The sequence below is a fragment of the Myxine glutinosa genome, chromosome 1 (assembly GCF_964187855.1).
Source record: "Myxine glutinosa chromosome 1, kmMyxGlut1.1, whole genome shotgun sequence".
NCBI classification, from domain to species: Eukaryota; Metazoa; Chordata; class Myxini; order Myxiniformes; family Myxinidae; genus Myxine; species Myxine glutinosa.
Genome location: NC_136261.1, coordinates 20,163,786 through 20,186,017, shown reverse-complemented (window position 1 = coordinate 20,186,017; position 22,232 = coordinate 20,163,786). Strand labels below are relative to the sequence as shown.

At 46.1% G+C, this 22,232-nt stretch overlaps 1 protein-coding gene across 8 annotated transcripts in view; it reads right to left on the bottom strand.

Annotated features, from left to right (window-relative positions):
- The window catches only part of DOT1L (DOT1 like histone lysine methyltransferase), a 129,851-nt gene extending 110,219 nt beyond the window's left edge, over positions 1–19,632 (bottom strand). For 2 of the 8 annotated variants that reach the window (XM_068107998.2, XM_078786966.1), the window contains exons 1-4: positions 19,264–19,568; positions 12,277–12,320; positions 12,034–12,108; positions 4,672–4,735 (exon numbers count right to left, since the gene is read on the bottom strand). In XM_068107998.2, coding sequence (XP_067964099.2) covers positions 4,672–4,735; positions 12,034–12,108; positions 12,277–12,320; positions 19,264–19,347 — 267 coding nt within the window. In that variant the 5' untranslated portion in view covers positions 19,348–19,568. Of the gene's footprint in view, positions 1–4,671; positions 4,736–12,033; positions 12,109–12,276; positions 12,321–19,263 lie in introns of all 8 variants that reach the window. The other 6 variants (XM_078786884.1, XM_068108026.2, XM_078786996.1 and 3 more) reach the window with 6 other exon arrangements.
- Between the last annotated feature and the right edge of the window lie 2,600 nt (positions 19,633–22,232).

The following is a 22,232-nucleotide window of genomic DNA, read 5'->3' as shown; positions in this document are numbered from 1 at the left end:
GTCCCAGTGAGTCACAGAAGTCCTTTGCTGAAGAGCCATGGCTGGTGAGAGAGGTACCCACACCCAGCCAACTGGCATGGTGACAGTTGAAATCACCACATATGAGGAAGAGAGAGTTGGGATGGGTAGATAGAAGTTGGTCCATATTCTCAGACAGCGAGATGTAGATGGAGTCATCACTGTTTGGTGGACGGTACAACACACATATGAACAAAAGGTGGGAGCGAAGGGGAAGCCGTAGCCAAAGGTATTCCTGGGGGTGAGGTGGAGAGAGGGCAGTGCAGGGCGAGTGAGGAAGAGAGTTTTTTATAAAGATAGCAACCCCACCTCCAGGACGAGGCTCAGGTCTATCATACCGGAGGAGGGAGTAACCTGGGAGAGATACCAAGGAATCAGAGACATCATGAAGGAGGAAAGTTTCTGTTAAGCAGATCACGTCTGGTTTGTCAGAAGCAACCTGTATGGAGAGATCAGACAAGTTTGAGCGAAGGCCCCGGATGTTTGAGGTCCATACTGTTAAGGAAGAGGAAGGGGGAGCATCGGATACAGAACAGGGGGGGGGGGGGGGGAGTGGTAGGGCAAGATGTGGAAGAGGAGGAAGAGGTAGGGAGAGCTGTTGAAGGTGTGTCAGAGATTACAGAATAGCTTGGAGAAAGGGAAGAATGGGGCGGACAAAAGGTTTGATGGTGATTGGGAGAGGCGCAGTGAGGTGTTATTTGACGAGGGGGAAGAGCGAGGCAGAAGGTTGAGGGAGATGAAGGTGAAAGTTGTAAGGGGGAAGAAGCGGGAAGGAGGACGCAAAGGACGCTTTGAGGAGGAGGGGTGAGAGCGGAGTCTAGGAGGGGAGGAGCGAGGGAGAGTCTCGGAGGGGAGTTTCTTGAGACATTCGAGTCAAAAATACGTTTGAGGACGCTGGAGGGAGGATGGAGTGCTGGAGAGTTTAGGGAATGAATGAAAGATGCACTATAAGAGATGGAATTTTTTTTTGGAATGAATAGATTTGGTGAGCAAGTCGAAAGCATCCTTTTATAGAAGAAGAAGAAAAAGGTGTTATAGAATATGACAGAATACAGGTCTTCAGGGGACAGATTAGACATTTTTTAACAACGTGATCACGTGATCACAAACATCGTGGTCGAAGAACGAACGAACAAATAAGAACGAATAAACGAATAAGGACAGAAGGAAAAAAATTGTTTTTTTTTTTTGTTTTTTTTGAGGAGATTTTAAAACGAGGAAGTATGGGGTGAAAAGACCGTGAAAAACAGAGACCGGAAAGTAATTGCAGCGCGATCGGAGAACCGCTGAGACAAAAACAAAGCCTCAAGCCAAGGTCGGACACGGTAGCCTTGTACTGCACTTAGGCCTCAGAATACGCGATACGAAAGACCGACGATTCTGTACACAGGTATGAAAAACCAACACCAGGAATACTATTAAAGACACCCCAATAGGTACATACACCGAGAGAAAGATACAGTTTCGACAAAACACAATTGTGAAAAGTTACTTAACTTCGAAAGCGAGCGCGCATGGACAGCTTTGAAGACACGAGACCTCCAATCTTGCGCATGCGCCTCCAATCTTGCGCATTCCATCATAATAGTGCACGTATTTAGTGGGGTCGGAGGGTGGTTGAGCCATTATTTAACTAATCTTCAATATGACGACGATGCAGATCTCTGTTATGACAACACTCTTCTGGATTTGGGTCCCAAAAGAGAGGAGTAAAGCAGTCGATGCAAAGACGTTCACAGAGACTGTCAATGCTTTTCCACCTCAAAACTCACAAGACGATGGATGGTCATGTGCTCTTCAGTTGGAGACTTATACCCGTTGTAGGGTTTGTTTATCATAGCGTTGTCGGCGTACTAAACCACCATTTCGGTTGTTTTTTTCTGCCAATATCTGAGCTGCATCTCAGAGCAGGCTGAGACTTTCGGAATTAAATTTTGAATCAATGAGAATAAAAAGTACACAGCTGACATTTTTTTTGACCTTGACCTAATTTTTAAAGTCATGACCTAATTGTAGAAAATTTTACATTTTTGCCATAACTCGACAAATTTTGGCCCAATCGGGACAAAATTGCCCTCTCTAGAAAGCCCAGAGTGAAGCGCATATTACATCATAACCCTTTGAGGTAAAGGTCAAGGTCAAATGGTCTGAATTGTTTTGTTTTTTTCATCACTCAATTTTTCCAATGTGGAATCTCAAAGGCCAATGGGTCTTCCAAGATGTTCTTTTCCATCATAATAGTGCACTTGTACTTAAGTTGCGCACCTGATATTTGATCCGTGTCCTTGACGTACTTTTTTCGGATTGTGACCTAATTAACAAAAAACACCTTTTTTTTTTTTTTTTTTTTTTTTTGTATACAAGGTCGAGGCTCGTGAAAGAGCGAACATTAATCACACAGAAAGACAAACCGACACATAAAACATATAACATAGGGAGCGGTAGACAAGATGGGGAGAGAGGGGGAAGGACACAAACACAACATTTGAGAGCAGGGACCGAGAGACATGGAGACATCGAGAGATCTGAGAGAGGGCGAGGGCTTTAGGGGGGGGGGGGGGGCGTGGGAAGGGGGCGGTGGGAGAGGTATAAAACATATGGACACTGCCAGGACTTCCAGGAAAGAAGTTGGAATTTCAAACAAGGTGGATCTGGGGTGAATTAGCGGGGGTAGAAAAGATCAAGGTTTTGGATGGGGGAAGATAAGAGATGGTGGTGAACAGCTGTTTTAAAGACCTGGAGGGAGGAGTGGGATTGAAGGGAGTGAGGGAGTTTGTTCCAGAGGCGGGAGAAAAGAGGAATGAAAGAGTGAAGGTGAGCAGAGAGCCGAGATTTCGGCAGTTTAACCATCAGAGGGTTGCTGGCAGATCTTGTGCGACCTGTAGGAATATTTGGGGGACAGAGCACAGAGAGAGCTGGGGGTGCAAGGCCGGAGAGGAGTCGGTAGAAGACAGAAAGACCACCTACCTGCCTGCGGTGAGTGAGTGAAAGGCCCTCAGAGATAGCTTCATCGCGGGAGATTCCAATAATTCTGAAAGCTTTGGTTTCAACAGCGTGAAGCCGAGCTAGGTGTGAGGCAGGAGCACCGGCCCATAGGGGAGAACAGTATTCCATTGAGCTGCGGATGAAAGCCTTGTATGTGGTGAGGAGCTCAGGTGTGCCGAGGAAGGACTTCGCACGACGGAGGATGCCCAGTCGGCGACTGGCTTTGGAGGCCAGCTTGGAAATGTGGTTTTCCCAAGAAAGATCATGGCAGATAGTGAGACCCAAAATCTTGAGCGACAGAACTTCTTGGAGAGGATTGTTGAGAAAGTAGATGGGAGGGTTGTCCAGTCGATCTTTTCGGAGAGACATAGTAAGAGTGTGAGATTTGTCAGGATTGAAAGACATGTTCCACTTGTTTGACCAGTCTGTGATTTTGTCCAGGTCTTCAGAGAGTGAGGAGGCAGCAGACTGCCGATCTGAGGGAAGAGGAATGGAGCGGCAGAGAGTAGAGTCATCAGCAAAGAGATACAGAGGATTTTCGAGAGAGTCAGAGAGATCATTGATGAAGACCAGAAAAAGCACGGGGCCCAGAACACTGCCTTGGGGAACTCCAGCCTGAACAGGAAGAGGAGATGAGAGAAACCCATTCAGGGCCACACGTTGACGACGACTAGAGAGGATAACTTGAATTGTTAACTTGAAAGATAACCTATTTATCATAACTTGAATTATTTTCCTCCGATTTTCATGTATATTTTTTTGGAATATATTGTAGATGGGGACACATTTTCTTTATTTACACTCGATCCCTGAATGTTGTAGGTCAAGGTTATATGGCAGTCAGGACAAAATAAGCTATCATTGGATCATAGGTGGTTTCGGAGATATAGCGGTGCAACCTTTTTCGATTTTTTCCAAGATGGCGTCTGTACCATGTGACCTATGACGTTATAATTATCATTAAAAAATTATACAGGAGGAGCCGCTCATATTCTGAAAATTTCGTGTCCATCGGCCTAACAGTTGCAGAGGAATTTTTGTTTTATTCATACTGATCAGATCAAGCGTTGTACTTGTCGAATTATGACGTCATAATTAAGGCACCGATGACATCACCATCAACATATCTTATTCCCCATGGTGAGTGCTTGACAATGAGCCATGTTTCAATTTTTTCCATTGAGCGGTTTGGGAGATTTAGAGGTGTAACGTTTTTCCAAGATGGCGTTCGTACCACGTGACCTATGACGTCATAATTATGAATAAAAAAATTATACAGGCAGAGGCGCTTCAATGGTAAAATTTCGTGTCAATCGGACCAACGGTTGCTGAGAAAATGAATTTTTAAAATGCAAACACGTACGGCACACGTACGCAACTGAATGCTTAACCCTGCTTTTCACTTCGCGAGCGCAGGATAATAAAACCTTTCTCCAGTATCTAGTTTACTAATCATGTATTATGGATAAAAGTTCAGGAGGCTTAATTTTTTCAGGAAACTATAATTTTCACATGTTAAAAATATATAATGGAAAAAGGTTTATAAAGAAAAAGATTAATATATAAATATATATATTATACAAACAACACTTGGGTGATGGGGAGGTTGGGGGTGGTGGGAAGGGTAGGTGTATAAGGGGAAGTTGTGCAAAAGATAGAAATACTCACCAATTGATGAATGCTATCTAATGCACGGTTGTATTTTTCACACAATTTCTGCATGCTTTCAAAACTGCACAAACACAAAGAATGGCAAAAACAACGAGGGTTCATCTTTACAGAGCAACTTCAGACTAGTTGTGATGCAAAAAACAAAAACAATATATATTTTTAAAGAAATTTACAATGACAGAACTTTGTCTCCTTTGATCATCGTTAAGAATTCTCAATATTGTCATCGTGAATAAATGAGAAAAGGGAATGGGTTTTTTTAATTTAATAAGCAGCCCATGTATGCTGGTTGCATCATTGCTGGAAGCGTGGATGGGTCGCTGATGCAGCGCTCCCCTGTACGTTGGAGCAGGAATTTGTAATTTGTTCATCGTGCCGGCGATAGCTCACCTACTCTTTGCGAAGGACACCGTGGGATCTTTAAACAAGCCATAACTAATGCTGGCAAACGGAACATCCCGTTTAAAGTCCAACCAAGGGACGACACACACATTGATGAATCGCCTTGCATGTGAAACACCAGGGTGATAGTTTATAGCTGGGCCGAGATTCAAACCCATACACCTACCCAGGCTCCGAGACCAGTGCACATACCTCAAGGATATCCTCCTAGCCTAGATAATTAGAGAGGGTACACTATTTGAAAATAGTGTCCAAGATCTGTTTTAATGTTGTTCTTTAAGACATTTCTTCCAAGCCCCTCTGTTCGTGCCAACAAATTAATGAGTTCGTGCCAAAGAGAACAAAAAATGTCAAGTGGATTCATGACCAAACTCAAACGCCATTATTAGAATATTAGTGTGGCAGCAAATTAAGCAACTTTGTTGTATTCGACAGCCAGGCTCTACTGCTGTGGAATGTCACAAGTTTGTTCCAACATTCCCCTCGGCCTGAATAACCAATTCTAATTCTGTACTATATATCGTGACATTTTTCCCCCAACCCATCTCAGGCTCATGGAGGAGCTTGTGCATAGATCACATGCAGGATGAGACGTTAGGAGACATCATTGTAGTGTTATACGAGTTATAAGGCGATTATTAGACAAAAGACAAACACATACATGGTAAATGGGATTGTGAAAACGGTTTCTTGAAATCACGAGCTCGGGTTTCGGATGAGAACACCAACAGTCCAACTAAACTTCAGACAAATTAAACTTTTAGATGCGATATAATGGCTTCGACAAACTTTAGCCTTTAGAGGCCTTCAACATATTACATTTATGAAAGAGAACGTGGGTAGAAGCAACCTGGGATAAATTGAGAAAAATAAAGCGAAGTGGCAAGAAATGGAAGAGAAGTAGAATGGAGAGTTTATATTTCATATTGTCGTGTCCCCGGGGTTAAGACCCCAAAAGGATGAATGGCTGAAACGAGCTTAAACTCCGAGGCGTACTCCGAAACTTGGAGGGATTGTCTTTGGCGCACGCGGGAAGGCCCGAGCCTTATCTATTCAGGAACACAGGCAGGGGTTATGCGAACCCACAAACACGAAGACGGGACAGAAAAATCCACAATACAAGAAAAGTAAGAGTTGACAAATAATGATTTAATGAAAATGTATTGCAAATAACAATGAAAGGTGGGGTAAAAGATAAAATTCTTAATTGAGACGTCTCCACTCAGACTCGTATACAAACAAGGGGAAAAGATAACGAAATAAAATCAATAATGTTTTGGTAATCGGCCGGCACTCAGCTTTGTGTCCCCAAATGGCTGGTAAGGCTTGCTGGTCGTCGCCTCGAACCACTGCGCAGGAAACGCACAAGACAGTACGGAATCACCCCCGCAGCCAGTGAGGCAAGCAGGCAGGATCTTTCTTTGCCAATACGGCTCCGATGGTCTCCCCGGCACACAAAGACGAGTGCCCGTCGTCCTCCCACACAAAACAACCAAGCCACTGCCGCGATCAAAACCAGGACCAGAAGTGAGGACTGCGACCGCCCACAACCAAAACCCGGGACAAGAGAACAAGATGGCGAGACCGCATTCTCTTTTCTTTCAGCTCACCAATGTTCCATAATGACGTCACACTATGTCCAATCACTAAGCGCTATCCCATCATCCATTGCGCCTCCACCAATCACGAAGGCTGGGGCGTGGCCTCCTCGTTACGAGTCGTCAGGGGGTGGAGTCCAATCTCCGTTCGGGAATGTTCGGATGACGTTGAAGGCCGTGAGACGGGGTTTACGCACCTATCGATAAATGTGCTGGATTTTGGTTAGCCCTGGCGGTGTTGTGAGCAAATTAAGTCATTTGTTATAGTTGTTGTTTGGTGAGCTTTTTAATTGTAATAAAGATGGAAGAAAGATCACAGGAGGCAAACACGTACAGGGGAATTTAACCCTTACAGACCCTACCTAGATAGCACAACTCCACTCCTCCGTGTGGAGACACCTGAACACTTAACCGGACATTCGACACTACTTACATACAATGAGATGGCTTCTTCTTCGCGTCACATGCTCCATACTAAAACTTACACACTCCTACCTTTCCTATGAGATTCATCATCTCCACCCCCCCTCACCCCCCAGACCCCCACAAACGTAACAATATTGTTACAGTTTTTAGAACTTTCACATCAAATTTAGTATTAAAATTCCTTATAAATAACCCCTGTGTACATTTCCCCCTTAATTGGCTGTTAATTGAAATGAGCACCTTAGCTAGTCCATGTACAAGCACGTAGCCAATCATAGAACCTCTCTATAGATATATCATTATTTTGTGTTTCAGTTAAGGCCATGTGTCCACTAGTCGACCTTACGCTGCACCAAATCAAATAAGATAGATCCCCTGTTCAATCGTCCCAGAGCCTACATTACCAACTGCATTTGCCCTCCATTAAGCACGTGGTCAGCTCGGAGATGAAGGGCGTCGCCCGCCCCTCGTCATCGTGGGCGGAGCCAGGGAGAGCCAGTGCCCACCAATCGGCACTGCGGAGAGCGACCCGGTAGGCGTGCCCTCTTAGCCCGCGGCTTGATCTCGGAAAGAGCAATAAAAGGGTGGCGGAGGGACTGCTTATGCAGATGAGTAAGAGGGCAGATGATCGAAGCACGAAGAGGTACGCAGGAGGGAAGTGCCCAGCGACTGAACCAGACGAGTGATTGCATCATCCCCCCCGCGTGAACGGGACGCGAAGCTGCCAGCCGCTGAACCGGAGCGTGGGCGTTCGAGCGGGACCTTGACATCGTGCCGCGGCCCCGGACCTTCCTGCCTGCCGGCTCCTTGGACCGTGTCCCTCTTCCAGCCATTCATTCCTGCCTACAATTCCCCATTCGTGTGAGTCTGCCCGTCATCTGTCCTTTGTGTTGTCTGGGGTATAAGTTAAGCTTGTGTAAGTAAGAATTGCTCTGTGTCCTTCTGCTCCTTCCATTTACCTGTAAATTACATTTCTTTTCTTCGCTTTGGGTTTTTGTGTAAATAATAATAATAAATCCTGTTATTTATTACCTTTGGTTTCCTCTTCCTCGTCCGATCGCTTTAGTGATTTCCCAATTGAGTTCCTGTGGTGCGATTTCGGCCAAAGCTCCGCAATCGGGTTAGTCATTGTTAACGGCCCGCGCCGCAGTTCGCTCGCTCGGCGCAATCAATCAAATTACACTGCGGCACGGGCGGGGGTATTTCCTTGCATCCCGGAAGGCGCTGGTACTTAGGTCATAGGACGGCTAGGCCTAATACCCTACCCAGCGCTGACCGGGCGTGACGTCATACCCTCAGGATCGGCGACGGCCAGTATAAAGGACAAGGGGTTAACCCCCCTTGGCAAGGGGAGCGCCGTCGTCCCAGATCCGTAACAATATGTAAAAGTGCAATGAGAGCAAAATTGATGGGGCGACATCGCAAATCCCCACGCTTCCCACCAAAAGCAAATTTGAAACATGCCAAAAAGTTCCAAAAGGAACTACAACGGTACACAGTAGAGCACATACCTCCCGCCAGGCTGAACAGTTTATGTTTTTTATCCCACTGATAGGCCAAACCTGCATCCGGACCCCAACCAAAATGTAATCGCCTTGTTCTTGTCACCTAACCAACTCGTCCACAACTTTTTGAAACATCATGTTATATATCGCTTTTCGCCAGATCTCTTAATGGTGAAGAATCACTGAAAAATTAAATAAATCTCATATCTGAACCCATATTCAGATCTTCACCAAAATCGAATCGATTCGTCCTTGTCAGACACCCAACCTCTCCACCAAGTTTCTTCCAAATCCGTCGATAACTTTTTGAGATATTGTGCTGTATATCGGTTTTAGCCCTATCTCCCAATGGTGAAAAATCACTATTAAAAAGTTATCTGATCCAGATCCGGATTCGAATCTTCACCAAAACTGAATCAATTCTTCCTCATCACATACCCAACCTGTCAACCAAGTTTTGTCCTAATCTGTCCACAATTTTTTGAGATATGCGGCTACATATCGTTTTTGGCTCTGTCTCCCAAGTGTGAAGAATCACTTAAGAAATTCTACTAGTCGGATCCAAATCCGGATCTTCACCAAAATCTAATCATTTCGTCTTTGTCACAAACACTACGTCTCTGCCAAATTTCGTCCGAATCGGTCCACAACTTTTTGAGATCTCTTGTTCACAAACAGACAGACAGACAGGGGTGAAAACATAACCTCCATCCACCTTTGGTGGCGGAGGTAATAACTCACCATCAAATTTACCTTTTTTTCCTGTTTTGACCCCTGTGGCCCAAAGTCCCCACCCCTTGAGGTAAAAATGAGGGATCAAATTCAAAAAAATCGTTACATATTTCATGTGTCCCCCAATGTTGATTGCATATACCAAGGTTGCATTAAAAATGCTTTGTTGTAATTGCATTTTTGGTATTTGACCTTGTAGCCATGGCCAAGAGGGCGGAACCAAAAACGATACTGCCCACGAACCTTCTTGCCATGTCATGAGCATAACTACCATGTATGATGAATTTCTGCACAACCGAGTTTCGGGGGCGATAGCGTGACATACAGACAGACAGAGCCAATTACAACATCCCTCCATTTTTATTTTTTTCAAAAAACGTGGAGACAAAAAAGCAACACAGTGACAGTCGGGCCATAGTTAGATACAACAAGCCAGGGAAAGAATGAAGAAGAAAGGAGAAGAGAGAGGGGGAGAAGGAAAGAGAGGGACAGAGAGAGAGAGAGAGAGAATAACCCACTAGTAAGAAGGTTGAATGAGGTAGTGTGGGGCTCTGGGGTGGGGTCAAAAGGTCAAATACCAAAAGATGCAATTACAGGCACATTTTAAAACATTTTTTAAATTAACCTTTGCGTATGCAATCAGCATTGGGGGACGCATAAAATACGTAACAATTTTTTGGGATTTAATCCCCGGTTCATGTCACAGAGAATGGGAACTTAGGGTCGCAGGGGTCAAAGCAGTTCAAGATTTTTTAAACTCCACGTTAGATTATAATTGGACCATTGCTGGTGGAACGTTTCATTCAGCTTTGCCTTAGATGGGAAGAGTGACGATTTGCTATGGTGTCATCGACTTCGCTTTAGTTTCAATTCAAACATTTGATTACATGACCCATTTTTATAGAGGGTCTATGCCGCTATGTCTTATGGAAGAATGAACACTACGCACGCACGATGGAAGTGTAATAACTTCGCAGAGCACTCTGGGTAACTACAATGTCATTTTGTGGCGTCGCTTTGATCTCTACATTCAGTGGGTCAACCAAGGAGAAATCTCCTGAAATATGATGCCAACCCATGGGATTTGTCCATGCTCTATCCTTCAAATGCCGACTATCAAGCGAAGAAGCCGAACGTACCATTTTTAAAGTCTTTGGTATAACTCAGCCAAGGTTGAAATCGAACCGTCGACCCACCTGACTCAAGCGTGGCTACAAGTGGCTACAAGCACAATGCCATTGAATCTGGTGACCTAAGGCCGAAAAAAACATAAACTCATGGAAAACGGATTTTAAAAATATCTAGGATCAATTACTTGCGTGAACCATGACTATTTAATTCCACACAAATGCAACTCTAACTTGAACCGTTTTGGAAAGTCCTTATCCTTTGCCCTTGGATTCATTTGCTTAGCCCTAAGGTACTTATCTCTGCACGTCACACAATGATTAATGGTAGTCACATGTGGAGCCCTTTCCACATCATGGTGAGCATCCCGTTTCAGTCGTCGCTAGTCATGAAACAGCTGAGCATCGATTACCAAGTTCTGCTCCAGTGCATTGAACTCCAGTGCAGGTGGACGTGACAAGATATACAGGCCGCTTGTCCCACCAAACTATAACAGCAACAGTCCCATTGAATAGAATTTCCCATTCTAGTTTTTGCATTTCATTCTTTCTCCTTAATAGAGTTTTGGGAAATTATCTTCTGTTGGTCATAGTAGTTCCACACATCCTTATCCCTTGTTTTATGATCAAATACCCAAGGAGAACCAAGTTTCCTGTAACTCCAAGGTTATTGAAAGCTTCGGCATCATCTCTCCTTCCAGTGCAAACTTCAGCATTGTAAATATACCAATTTTCACGATCATAGTAAAAAAAGTCTCGATTTCCCAACGGATTGGCTTGTCCTTTATGCACTGTTTGAACGACAGTTTGTTTTAGTGGGATCGTTCCCTCATCAAGTGAAAATTTCACAATCTGGAACAAAGTAAAGCTTGAATTTCTCAATCAAATAATTGAACACTGGGCCTTGGTCTATCCCTTACACCGTGTCCTCTGCCAAGACCACACCCTCGACCTCGGCTATTACCCCAACCAACACCTCTGGGAACGCCCCCAGCATTGTCATCAGTATTGTCAGTTTCACTTTCCCCATTTGAAAAGTCATTCTCTGACTCAAAATCAAAACCATCATCATCCATACCTTCCTCGTCTGAGCTCAATACCTCACCAACTGGCAAAACATTTTGACTCATTTTGGAACGATTTTGAGAAATCTTCAAAAACTTTCGTGGTCTCGTGCTATTCCTTCCGCAGATCATGCATTTCATCATGTGCACAAAGATGGGTCGACTGGCGTGTGTATCAAAGCGTGCGCAAGGTGTTATATTAAGGCGCCGCGAATTGGACAGGAAGTTGCTCGTGATATGTTTGTAAACATGAGAAAATTAGCCTTAGACCATGTTTAAAATGAGTTCCATTACAAGCCTTATGTCATGGAAAATAGATAAATAAATAAAGCATGTTACGGCCGGTCCAGGGTATATGGAGGTTTGAATCGCGGCCGGTAAACTGGCCGCTCGGGTTCAACGAGTTAAGACAGTCAACATCAGTTTGAGAATTTCAGCAAATAGACTAAAATTTAAATAATAAAAAAACAAGTAGTAAATACATAAATAAATAAATGGAACATACCTCTTTGTGTCATAATCCTTGAGGACGTAGGTCTCCATTGCAAGCTTTAGCTCCGGCACCTCTTCACTAACCCACCTGACGTGTGTACATAAATGGACTCAATAAAGACACAAAATTCACGAATTCCACAAATACATCAAAATGACTGCAACCATCATTTCCATCAATGCATTCAGGTAGATTTTCTTTTGCCTCCTGGGCCTTTTGACCAGATTTTGCACTGCTTCTGGGTTGCCAACTCACCGAATTGTTTCAATGATCTCATGAGCAGCATCGTGATTTTTGTCCTGCAGTGCCACATTGGAGAACACATCGTCATTACCGTGCAAGCAGGAAAAACAAATCCACGTCCCCATTTCAGTCGTCACGACTACAGATTTGTTTAAAATCACCTCATTACATAGAAACCCTTGTTATCTTAATTGCACAGGAGCTACTTAACACTGTGTCATCATTTCGATGTACTACTAAAGCCACAGTTAGATTGTGGTAAGTGTAACATGGACCGTATGTTTCGAATAGGTTAGATTGTCATGCAAGAAGAACCTGTTAGGTTAAGTTGTATGTAATATGTGCTACCTGTGGGTGGTGATTGTTAGCCTTTAAGATAGTCAGGGTAAGGTTGTGTAGCATAAAACCACCTCTTTAAAAGATGAGGCCAGGTGGATGGTTTGTGAAAACTGCATGAAGAAAGCTCAAATCACGATGAACTGTCGGCATGTGCGCATAGGCCATGGCGGTGAGATGCGCTGTAGAAGCACAGAAGGGGTAAAATACTTTTTTATTCAATGGCGACGCCCACATGGGACGGGACAGTGAAAGGAAGGTGCCGCCCACGCCGGCGGGTGCCGATGAGGTGGTGCCAAATGCCGGGAGGATCGGACAGAGGCTGAACACAGGGATAGCATGTGATCGGCACTGCGCAGGAGAGGAGACGCACCAGCCCTGATTTCTGGGAATCATAGTTTTGAATCTACACCATATTCATTGCGTCTCTTATATCGCTCCTTTGCGAGCCAAGTTGCTCCAGTCTCTTTGTCGTTGTCGTCGTAGGACCCCCAACCAGCCCTATGCCCATACAACCTTGCCTGCCCCCTTTGTTCCTCGTAAAAGTGTGGTTTCTGTGGAGCCTATGTGGTTAGGATTAAATATTTCTCAACTTCGATACAGGTTTGCGTCTTCCCAAATACATATTTGTGTATGTTGCCTCACTTGGTTTATTCCGTTCTCCACATCCTGTCCACCTCTTCCCCCGAATCTCTTTCTTCTATTATGAATAAACCCTTATAAAGGAAAGAAATGTATTCCATCTTTCTACCTCCCGCACATGCCTCCATTGAAATCCGGCTTTCCAATGGATGACCTTGGGGAGCGGTAAGTTGTAACATCTGAACACAGTTTAGTTACTTAAGAACCTTTTCAGCCGTTCACAAGATTAAATATATCAGTGCAGAAGCATATTGCGTTTGCGAGACTCCGACGTGACAATATGTATCCATATATCATATATCAACTTGACTTGATGTACCGTACTATTTGGAGTGTTGGTACTGCCGAAGCAGTTTCTTGGCAAGGAGGGTGGTTTGCCATTGCCTTCACAGTGTTGTTTGTCCATGCTCTTTTCTCTTGTATGCTAGGCATCAGGCAAGGAAGCAGCATGTACCATTTTTAAAGTATTTGGTATAACTCAGCCAGGGTTTGAACCACCGACCTCCGAATCATGCCACCAAGTCTGCGATATACAGTATATACAGTATATAATATATATATACATATACATATATATATATATATACTATATAAGAGAGCCGTTTGAATTATAAAATACTAGCTGAATGCACCCGGCGTTGCCCAGGTTATTTTTGAATGAATTTAATCTTCTGTAGATAGGTCTGACGAGAGCCCAGTATCAGTTAGTGCTCAACGATTCCTTGTTCTTTCTTCTGTCGGGCTCCGCGAGAGAGAATCTTGAAAGCATGTGTTGCAATCAGTCAGATATTCCTATTAAGTGCATAAGTTGTACTTCAAGAGAATTTTGAAAGAAGAAGAAGATTTATTGCGAAATGGTCCCAGCCCGGCCGAGGCGGCCTCGACCGGCCTCGCCACCTAGCCTATAACCTTCCCAGGGCCCGTCCCGACATTTTATTTCAGAGGTTTCCTCCTATCTGTCACCGTTCAGGAGATTAACGCGTGCAGACAAACAAACAAAAAACAAACAAACAAACAAACAAAAACTTTATTTTATATATATATAATAAATATAGAAGATAGAAGATAGAATAGGTATATATATATATATAAAATCGGTGAAATACATTTACTTCTTCATGCAGGCGTATGAATCATGTTGGCGCCCCTTCATATGAACTTTTATCGAGCATTACTTGGTTCCTCCTAAGAACACAAGGGTAGTCCGGCATGCACACGAGATTTTTTGAATGCTCCTTATTTTGCATTTTTGGCATTTTCTACAAGCTATGGAATGTCCCTTCTTATCTATACTTTCCCACATGGCACATACCCTTTTATAAAGGGGCCTTTTATATGCCCCTGGCATTTTTCACAAAATACATTTTAAATACGAACAAAATGCATTTGTTCATCGTACAAGACTTTATTCAAGACGAAAGAAGACTTGAAAAACTAAGGTGGAAACAAAAAAAATTCAACCCATATGGGACTCAAACCCACAATCCCCAGCTTGGGAGTGTGATGCCTTATCCACTGGGCCAGCACATTAGATTTCTTGTAATAATATTTTAAACAGGTATAAAGTGTGTGTATATATATATATATATATAACAAATGTATTGTCCAAAAGTCGGCTGATGCAGCAGTAGAGGTACTGGGACGACTGGAAAGGTTGATGCGGTGGGCAAGAATGGGATCTAGCGCAAGAAAGTCGAGGAGTGTGTTAGTGAGATGAGAAGTGGTGGATAACATGCACAGGTTTGAGCTGGGAGGGGAGGTGGTTCCATCATTGGTAGAGGCCCCTGTGAAGAGTTTGGGAAGATGGTATACAGTGGAGTTGAATGATGTGGGAAGGGTGGAGGAGGTGAAGAACAAGCTTTTGATAGGTTTGCAGAGGATTGATGGATGTGGTTTGCCAGGTAAGTTGAAGGTATGGTGTTTGAAGTTTGGATTGATGCCACGAGTATTGTGGCCATTGATGATGTATGATATTGTGATTGGGCATGTAGAGAAGATGGAGGTTGTGGTGAGCGGGTTTGTGCGGAGGTGGTTGGGAGTACTACGCTGATTGACGAACATTACCTTTTATGGTCAGAGTGGAAAACTCCAGTTTCTCTTGACATCATTAACCGTGGAGTTTAAGGTGGTGAGGGTGCGGGTGTTCATGATGTTGCGGGATTCAAGTGATGCAGTGGTAAAGAATGCTCTCCCAGAGAAGAAGGGAAGTCGGAAGTGGAATTGCAAGCGCAGAGGTGGACGAGATGGAGGAGCGGTTGCAACAGGAGGAGGTCGTGGGGATGGTACAGCATGGGAAGCATGGCTTGGAGTGGATGAAGCATGAGCGATGGGGAAAGGCATGTGTGAAAGAGAGGAAGAAGATGGTTGAGAGGGAGGTGAGAAGAAAGGAGGAGGGGAGATATGTGAAAGCAGTCGGACAGGCACAGCAAGGTGCTTTGACTAGGTGGGAAGGTGTGCGGGTGAGGACATTGAAGTGGCAAGAGATTTGGAGGATGGAGCCAATATTGTTGAATTTCCTGTTGTGGGCACCAACGTATGATGTGCTTCCATCACCAGTAAACCTGAGATTGTGGGGGTTGTTGCAGGAGGAGGGATGTTATTTGTGTGGAGGTGTGGGAACGGTGCAGCATGCACTGTGTGCATGCTCAGTAGCATTGGCAGCAGGAAGATACAAGTGGCTGTATGATCAGGTGCTGGCGGAGGTGGTGCAGATGGTGCAACAAGAGGTGCTGAGATCGAGAGAGAGAAGAGTGGAGAAGACCGATGGGGGAGAGGTGTGGTTTGTCAAGGAGGGACAAGTGGTAAGAGGTGGAAAGAGGAGGAGGTGCAAAGCAAGATGGCTGTCAGATGCGTGTGATTGGCAGGTGGTGGCAGACCTAAAGTCACAATTGGTATTCCCAGAGGAGATCTGTGTGACAAGGTTGTGGCCCAACATTGTCATCTGGTCAGGTGCAACAAGACAGGTCATCTTTGGGGAATTGTCGGTACCTTGGGAAGTGAACGTAGAGGAGGTGCACAAGAGGAAGAGAGGAAAGTACAGTGAGTTGGAGGCAGAGTGTCGGGAGAAGGGTTGGCGAGTTTCTTGGCAGCCATTTGAGGTGGTGTGTAGAGGGTATATTGGCAATTCCTTTTCTGCATTTCTTGCTCGGCTTGGAGTGTGTGGGACAGAAAGAAGGAAGATGTGTGTTAAAGTGGCCCAGGTTGCCTTGAAAGGCTCACTTTGGATATGGAGCAAGTTTATGGAGGCACGTTGAACGGTGTCGGTTGAGGTTGTGGGGGGTGGTTCATTTCAGCCTTAAGGGGTAGTGACTGAGCGCGGAAGAGACGTGGAGATGTGTAAATGGTGTGTGTGTTGCATGAATGTGTTTTTGTTTGAGTGGTGCATGTTGTAAGGGTAGGTGGCTGGGTTTTTTTCTATTGTTATTTTTTGGTGTGTGAGTGAGTGGACGAGGGGCTGTGGATTCTGGGAGTGGAGGAGGTTTTGTTGTTGTAGCTGCATACAGAGAAACGATCCCTTATATAAAGGGAGGGGTGCTTTGTACCCCCCTTGATAACATTCAATTGAAATAAAGTTGTTCCTCAATCATAAAATGTTGTTTATGGACAGACAGAACCAATTGCTTAACGCCGCTTTGCACTTCACATGCGCATGGGGTAAAGACATGGCTCTGACGATGCCATTTGCACGTAAAGTCGTGGTAATTATGAAAACTCCTTGAGGATGGAACATTGCTCCATCTCAGCATAGATTCTCAGATATAAATCATATAATGTTTGCATTTGTACAAATAAGCGGACCACCATGTTTCCAGTCCATACCAACTGTACATTGAACTGTAACCATGCTCCAAACTTTTTGCCAGGTCGGAAAACAATTCCTCGTTTCTCATTCCCATCAGGACATATTTTAATCTCCCTTGGACCGTTTGTATTTTCAATACACCACCACAGTTATTTTAATAAATCGACCAACAACCTGTGAAATAACCTGTGGATTCAAAGTTCAGAAGTTTACGCAAACAATGGCCAGCGAAGAAATAAATACACTGACAAAATTGGGTGTGCATCACGTGACGTCACAATCAGCTGCACTGAACGAGACCCAGAACCTGCAGGTAAATCTCCCACAGACTCTGTGTACACGTCTGGACACAACCTACGGCAACACCCTCACGAAACATTGGTCAATTTTGTGATCAAAATGAGTCGGCCCACACCATTGGCATGGTTCTCAGAGGGGAGGCCTCAGTGATGTTCCTTCCCAGTACAACGTTCATCACGTTGTCGTTTCTCTGCCGCCGGCTAGGGATGGTCAGATTAGACAGTTTACCGAGACACCTCAACCGATCGAGTCGCACAGGGATTAATCAACACCCCGGGTGAGGGTTGTTATCTTGCCACCCTCGCCAGAAGGAGCGGAGCCATTGTCCTCCCTCACAAGTTCTCCTGAACGAGGAATGAAGAGCAATCATCACATTCTGACGCAGACATTCCAGGCTTCATTCCAGTCGTAAAAGTCCAGAAGCCCACTGCGCCGAATCCCTCCAACAAAGCCTCATCGACAGCCAAGTCGGTCGAGTACTGGTCTTGTCATCATTTGGAGGGATGTTATTAACGGTGTCAAATACAGCAATGACATAATTACACCTGTAATTGTCCTTCTGGAGTAATAGCAAAGTCCCCACTTCATCTTCTTCATTCATAATAATGCTCAACCGCACCATACACAAGCCTGGTGTCGACTTCAGAATGGCTGGCATAAACGGCCTTCGGGGGGCCACACATTCCCAACGGCCTTTGGGGGGCACATATTGCCACCGGCCTTTGGGGGGCCACGCATTGCCACCGGCCTTCAGGGGCCACGCATTGCCACCGGCCTTCAGGGGCCACGCATTCCCACCGGCCTTTGGGGGGCACACATTCCCACCAGGTTTTTGGGGGGCATGCATTCCCACCGGCCTTTGGGGGGCACACATTCCCACCAGGTTTTTGGGGGACATGCATTCCCACCGGCCTTTTGGGGGCCACATATTCCCACTGGCCTTTGGGGGGCACACATTCCCACCGGCCTTTTGGGGGCACACATTCCCACTGGCCTTTGGGGGGCACACATTCCCACCGTGCTTTGGGGGCACGCATTGCCACCAGCCTTTGGGGGGCACGCATTACCACCGACCTTCGGGAAGGGGGGCACGCATTCCCACCGACCTTCGGGAAGGGGGAACGCATTGCCACCGGCCTTTGGGGGGCACGCATTGCCACCAACCTTCGGGAAGGGGGGCACGCATTCCCACCGACCTTCGGGAAGGGGGAATGCATTGCCACCGGCCTTTGGGGGGCACGCATTCCCATCGACCTTCGGAAAGGGGGAACGCATTGCCACCGGCCTTTGGGGGGCACGCATTCCCACCGACCTTTGGGGGGAACGCATTGCCACAGACATTCGGGAAGGGGGGCATGCATTCCCACCGACCTTCGGGAAGGGGGCACGCATTGCCACCGGCCTTTGGGGGGCACGCATTCCCACCGACCTTCGGAAAGGGGGTGAACGCATTCCCACCGACCTTCGGGAAGGGGGCACGCATTGCCACCGGCCTTTGGGGGGCACGCATTCCCACCGACCTTCGGGAAGGGGGCACGCATTGCCACCGACCTTCGGGAAGGGGGTGAACGCATTCCCACCGGGAATGTACCTAACCTTAAACATCATAACCTAACCACAGCAATCAGGAAGATGTCATCTTATTTATAGGATTATGACCTTGGCCTTGGTTACTCGAATTAAATTCATTTTCCAGTGCGAGTTTCTTTCCACAACCACAAAACCGCTTTGGTTGAAGTTCGTCCTTGATTTCCACGAAACATGACATTTCGGGAACAACATACATGGCTCTGAAAACACCATTCATTCCCAACGTCTACGCACTTACACACCTTGAATATTACCATATCATATATATATATATATAGTATACACACCCTGAATATTACCAATATACACCCTCCCAAGTCCCATCCCACCTCAGGACTCACGTAAACCGGCAGAGGCCACGGCCAGGCCGCAGGCTCCGCACCCGCCGGACTCTTGAGGCGCAGCTCCGCCATGACACTCGTGTCCCCATACGACGCCCGCTAACGGTGGCGGAGCGAGGCAGAGCGGACGAACAGAACCGGCGACGAGGGACGAGGGGGCGAGACCGAGCGGAGGATCCCGCATCCGGATCCGACCGCCATGCTGCCCGCCTCACGTGCGCCGTCCTCCCCGTGTGGAAATGCCGCCCACCTACAACGGTGCTACGTCACGTGGAGAGCGAGGACACGCAGGAGCCTTCACGAGAGCAAAGCGCGACGTGCGGCGCCAACACCTCGCCGGGCACGACCCCTTCGGTCATCGTCATGGCGAAATCCGCGAAAACACGCGTCACTTCACACCGCTCTGGAAATTCTCAACAACCCCCCACATCAGATTATTAGAGGCAGGAACGAAGGGCAATGGTTGCCGGACATGATAACGGTAACACTGGTTCCGTGGGACTGCGAATACAATCGTCACACGACAAAGATCTTTTTGATTAACGTTGACCTTTATGATCGACGTTAAACCGCGTGTGGTGAGTCCATTGTGGTGAATCAGCGTTTTACGGACACGGAGGTCATTTCTTCGAGGGGACTAATCGGTATTAAAGGTTACGCGGAATCAAGGTGTCATTTGATAGAAACACCAACGTCGGCTGCGGGTTTCCATGACGATGGCAATGGCTTTCGAGGAATGGCTCAATTTATCAGATGGATCGTCACGAAATCCCCCGGAATTTCCATCCGGCTTCGCCAACAAAGCCGATCAGCGTTTTACGTCGTTATGAGGACAAAACAATTCCAGTTAGGAGGTTTGGGAATTAATCACGAGGATTATAATTGTAGGAATTTGATGAGTTATCGTCCTTCTGTGTCCCCTCAAAAATAGACGAAAGCCCTGAATGATCGAGAACGTTTCACAACAAAACGAACGAATAACAAAACGAATGAGTAACAAAATGTCCGTCCTGGTTCGCTCGGACTATTTTGAAGAACCCCAGGAGTGAGGAGTTCGTGTAGCCCTCGCGTTGTCTACACCACCATGGACAACAATGTGTATTGTGGGTCCTCGCGTTGTCTATACCGCCATGGACCATAATGTGGATTGTGGGGCCGTCGCGTTGTCTACACCGCCATGGACAATAATGTGGATTGTGGGGCCCTCGCGTTGTCTACACCGCCATGGACCATAATGTGGATTGTGCAGCCCTCGCGTTGTCTACACCGCCATGGACAATAATGTGGATTGTGTTACCCTCGCGTTGTCTACACTGCCATGGACCATAATGTGTATTGTGGGCCCTCGCGTTGTCTACACCACCATGGACAATAATGTGTATTGTGGGGGTCCTCGCGTTGTCTGCACCACCATGGACCATAATGTGGATTGTGGGGCCGTCGTGTTGTCTACACCACCATGGACAATAATGTGTATTGTGGTGTCCTCGCGTTGTCTACACCGCCATGGACAATAATGTGGTTTGTGGGGCCCTCGCGTTGTCTACACCGCCATGGACAATAATGTGTATTGTGGGTCCTCGCGTTGTCTACACCGCTATGGATCATAATGTGGGTTCTGGAGCCCTCGCGTTGTCTACACCGCCATGGACAATAATGTGGATTGTGGGGCCCTCGCGTTGTCTACACTGCCATGGACAATAATGTGGATTGTGGGGTCCTCGCGTTGTCTGCACCAACAAGGACAATAGTGTGGATTGTGGGGTCCTCGCGTTGTCTACACCATCATGGACAATAATGTGGATTGTGGGGACCTCGTGTTGTCTACACCGCCATGGACAATAGTGTGGCTTGTGGGGTCCTCGCGTTGTCCACACCGCCATGGACCATAATGTGGATTGTGGTGTCCTCGCGTTGTCTACACCAACATGGACAATAGTGTGGATTGTGGGGTCCTCGCGTTGTCCACACCGCCATGGACAATAATGTGGATTGTGGTGTACTCGCGTTGTCTACACCGACATGGACAATAGTGTGGATAGTGGGGCCCTCGCGTTGTCTACACCACCATGGATAATAATGAGGTTCGTGTGGCCCTCGCGTTGTCTCCACCACCATGGATAATAATGAGGATCATGGGGCCCTCACATTGTCTACACCACCATGGAGAATAATGTGGATTGTGGTGTCCTCGCGTTGTCCACACCGACATGGACAATAAGGAGGATCGTGGGGCCCTCGCGTTGTCCACACCGACATGGACAATAATGAGGATCGTGGGGCCCTCGTGTTGTCTACACCGACATGGACAACAAGCGTTACGTCTAGGTCCCCCGTCGGTGAAGTGATGTGAGTTGACAAAGTGGAAGACGCAGAAAACATGCTATGATATGATATTTCGCTCACAAGGTTCAGACATACATGGAGGCGGCCATCTTGGATTTTGACGTGGCGACCCAATTTTCAATAGCGTTCTTCCTTATGCCTAGATACACCCACACACAAGATTAGAAGTTGGTACTTCGCTTATGTTTCAAGATATTCAGCTCACAATGTTCAGACATACATGGCGGTGGCCATCTTGGATTTTGACGTGGCGACCCTATTTTAAACAGCCTTCTTGCTTGTTCCTAGATACACCCAAACATCAGATTAGAAGTTGGTACTTTGCTTATTTTCCAAGATATTTCATTCACAAGGTTCAGACATATATATGGTGGCGGCCATCTTGGAGTTTGACGTGGCGACCCAATTTTAAACAGCGTTCTTGCTTGTGACTAGATACACTCACACACCATATTAGAAGTTGGTACTTCGCTTATTTTTCAAGATATTTCGCTCACAAGGTTCAGACATATATATGGTGGCGGCCATCTTGGATTTTGACGTGGCGCCAGAATTTTCAATAGCCTTCTTCCTTGTGCCTAGATAAACCCACACACCAGATTAGACGTTGG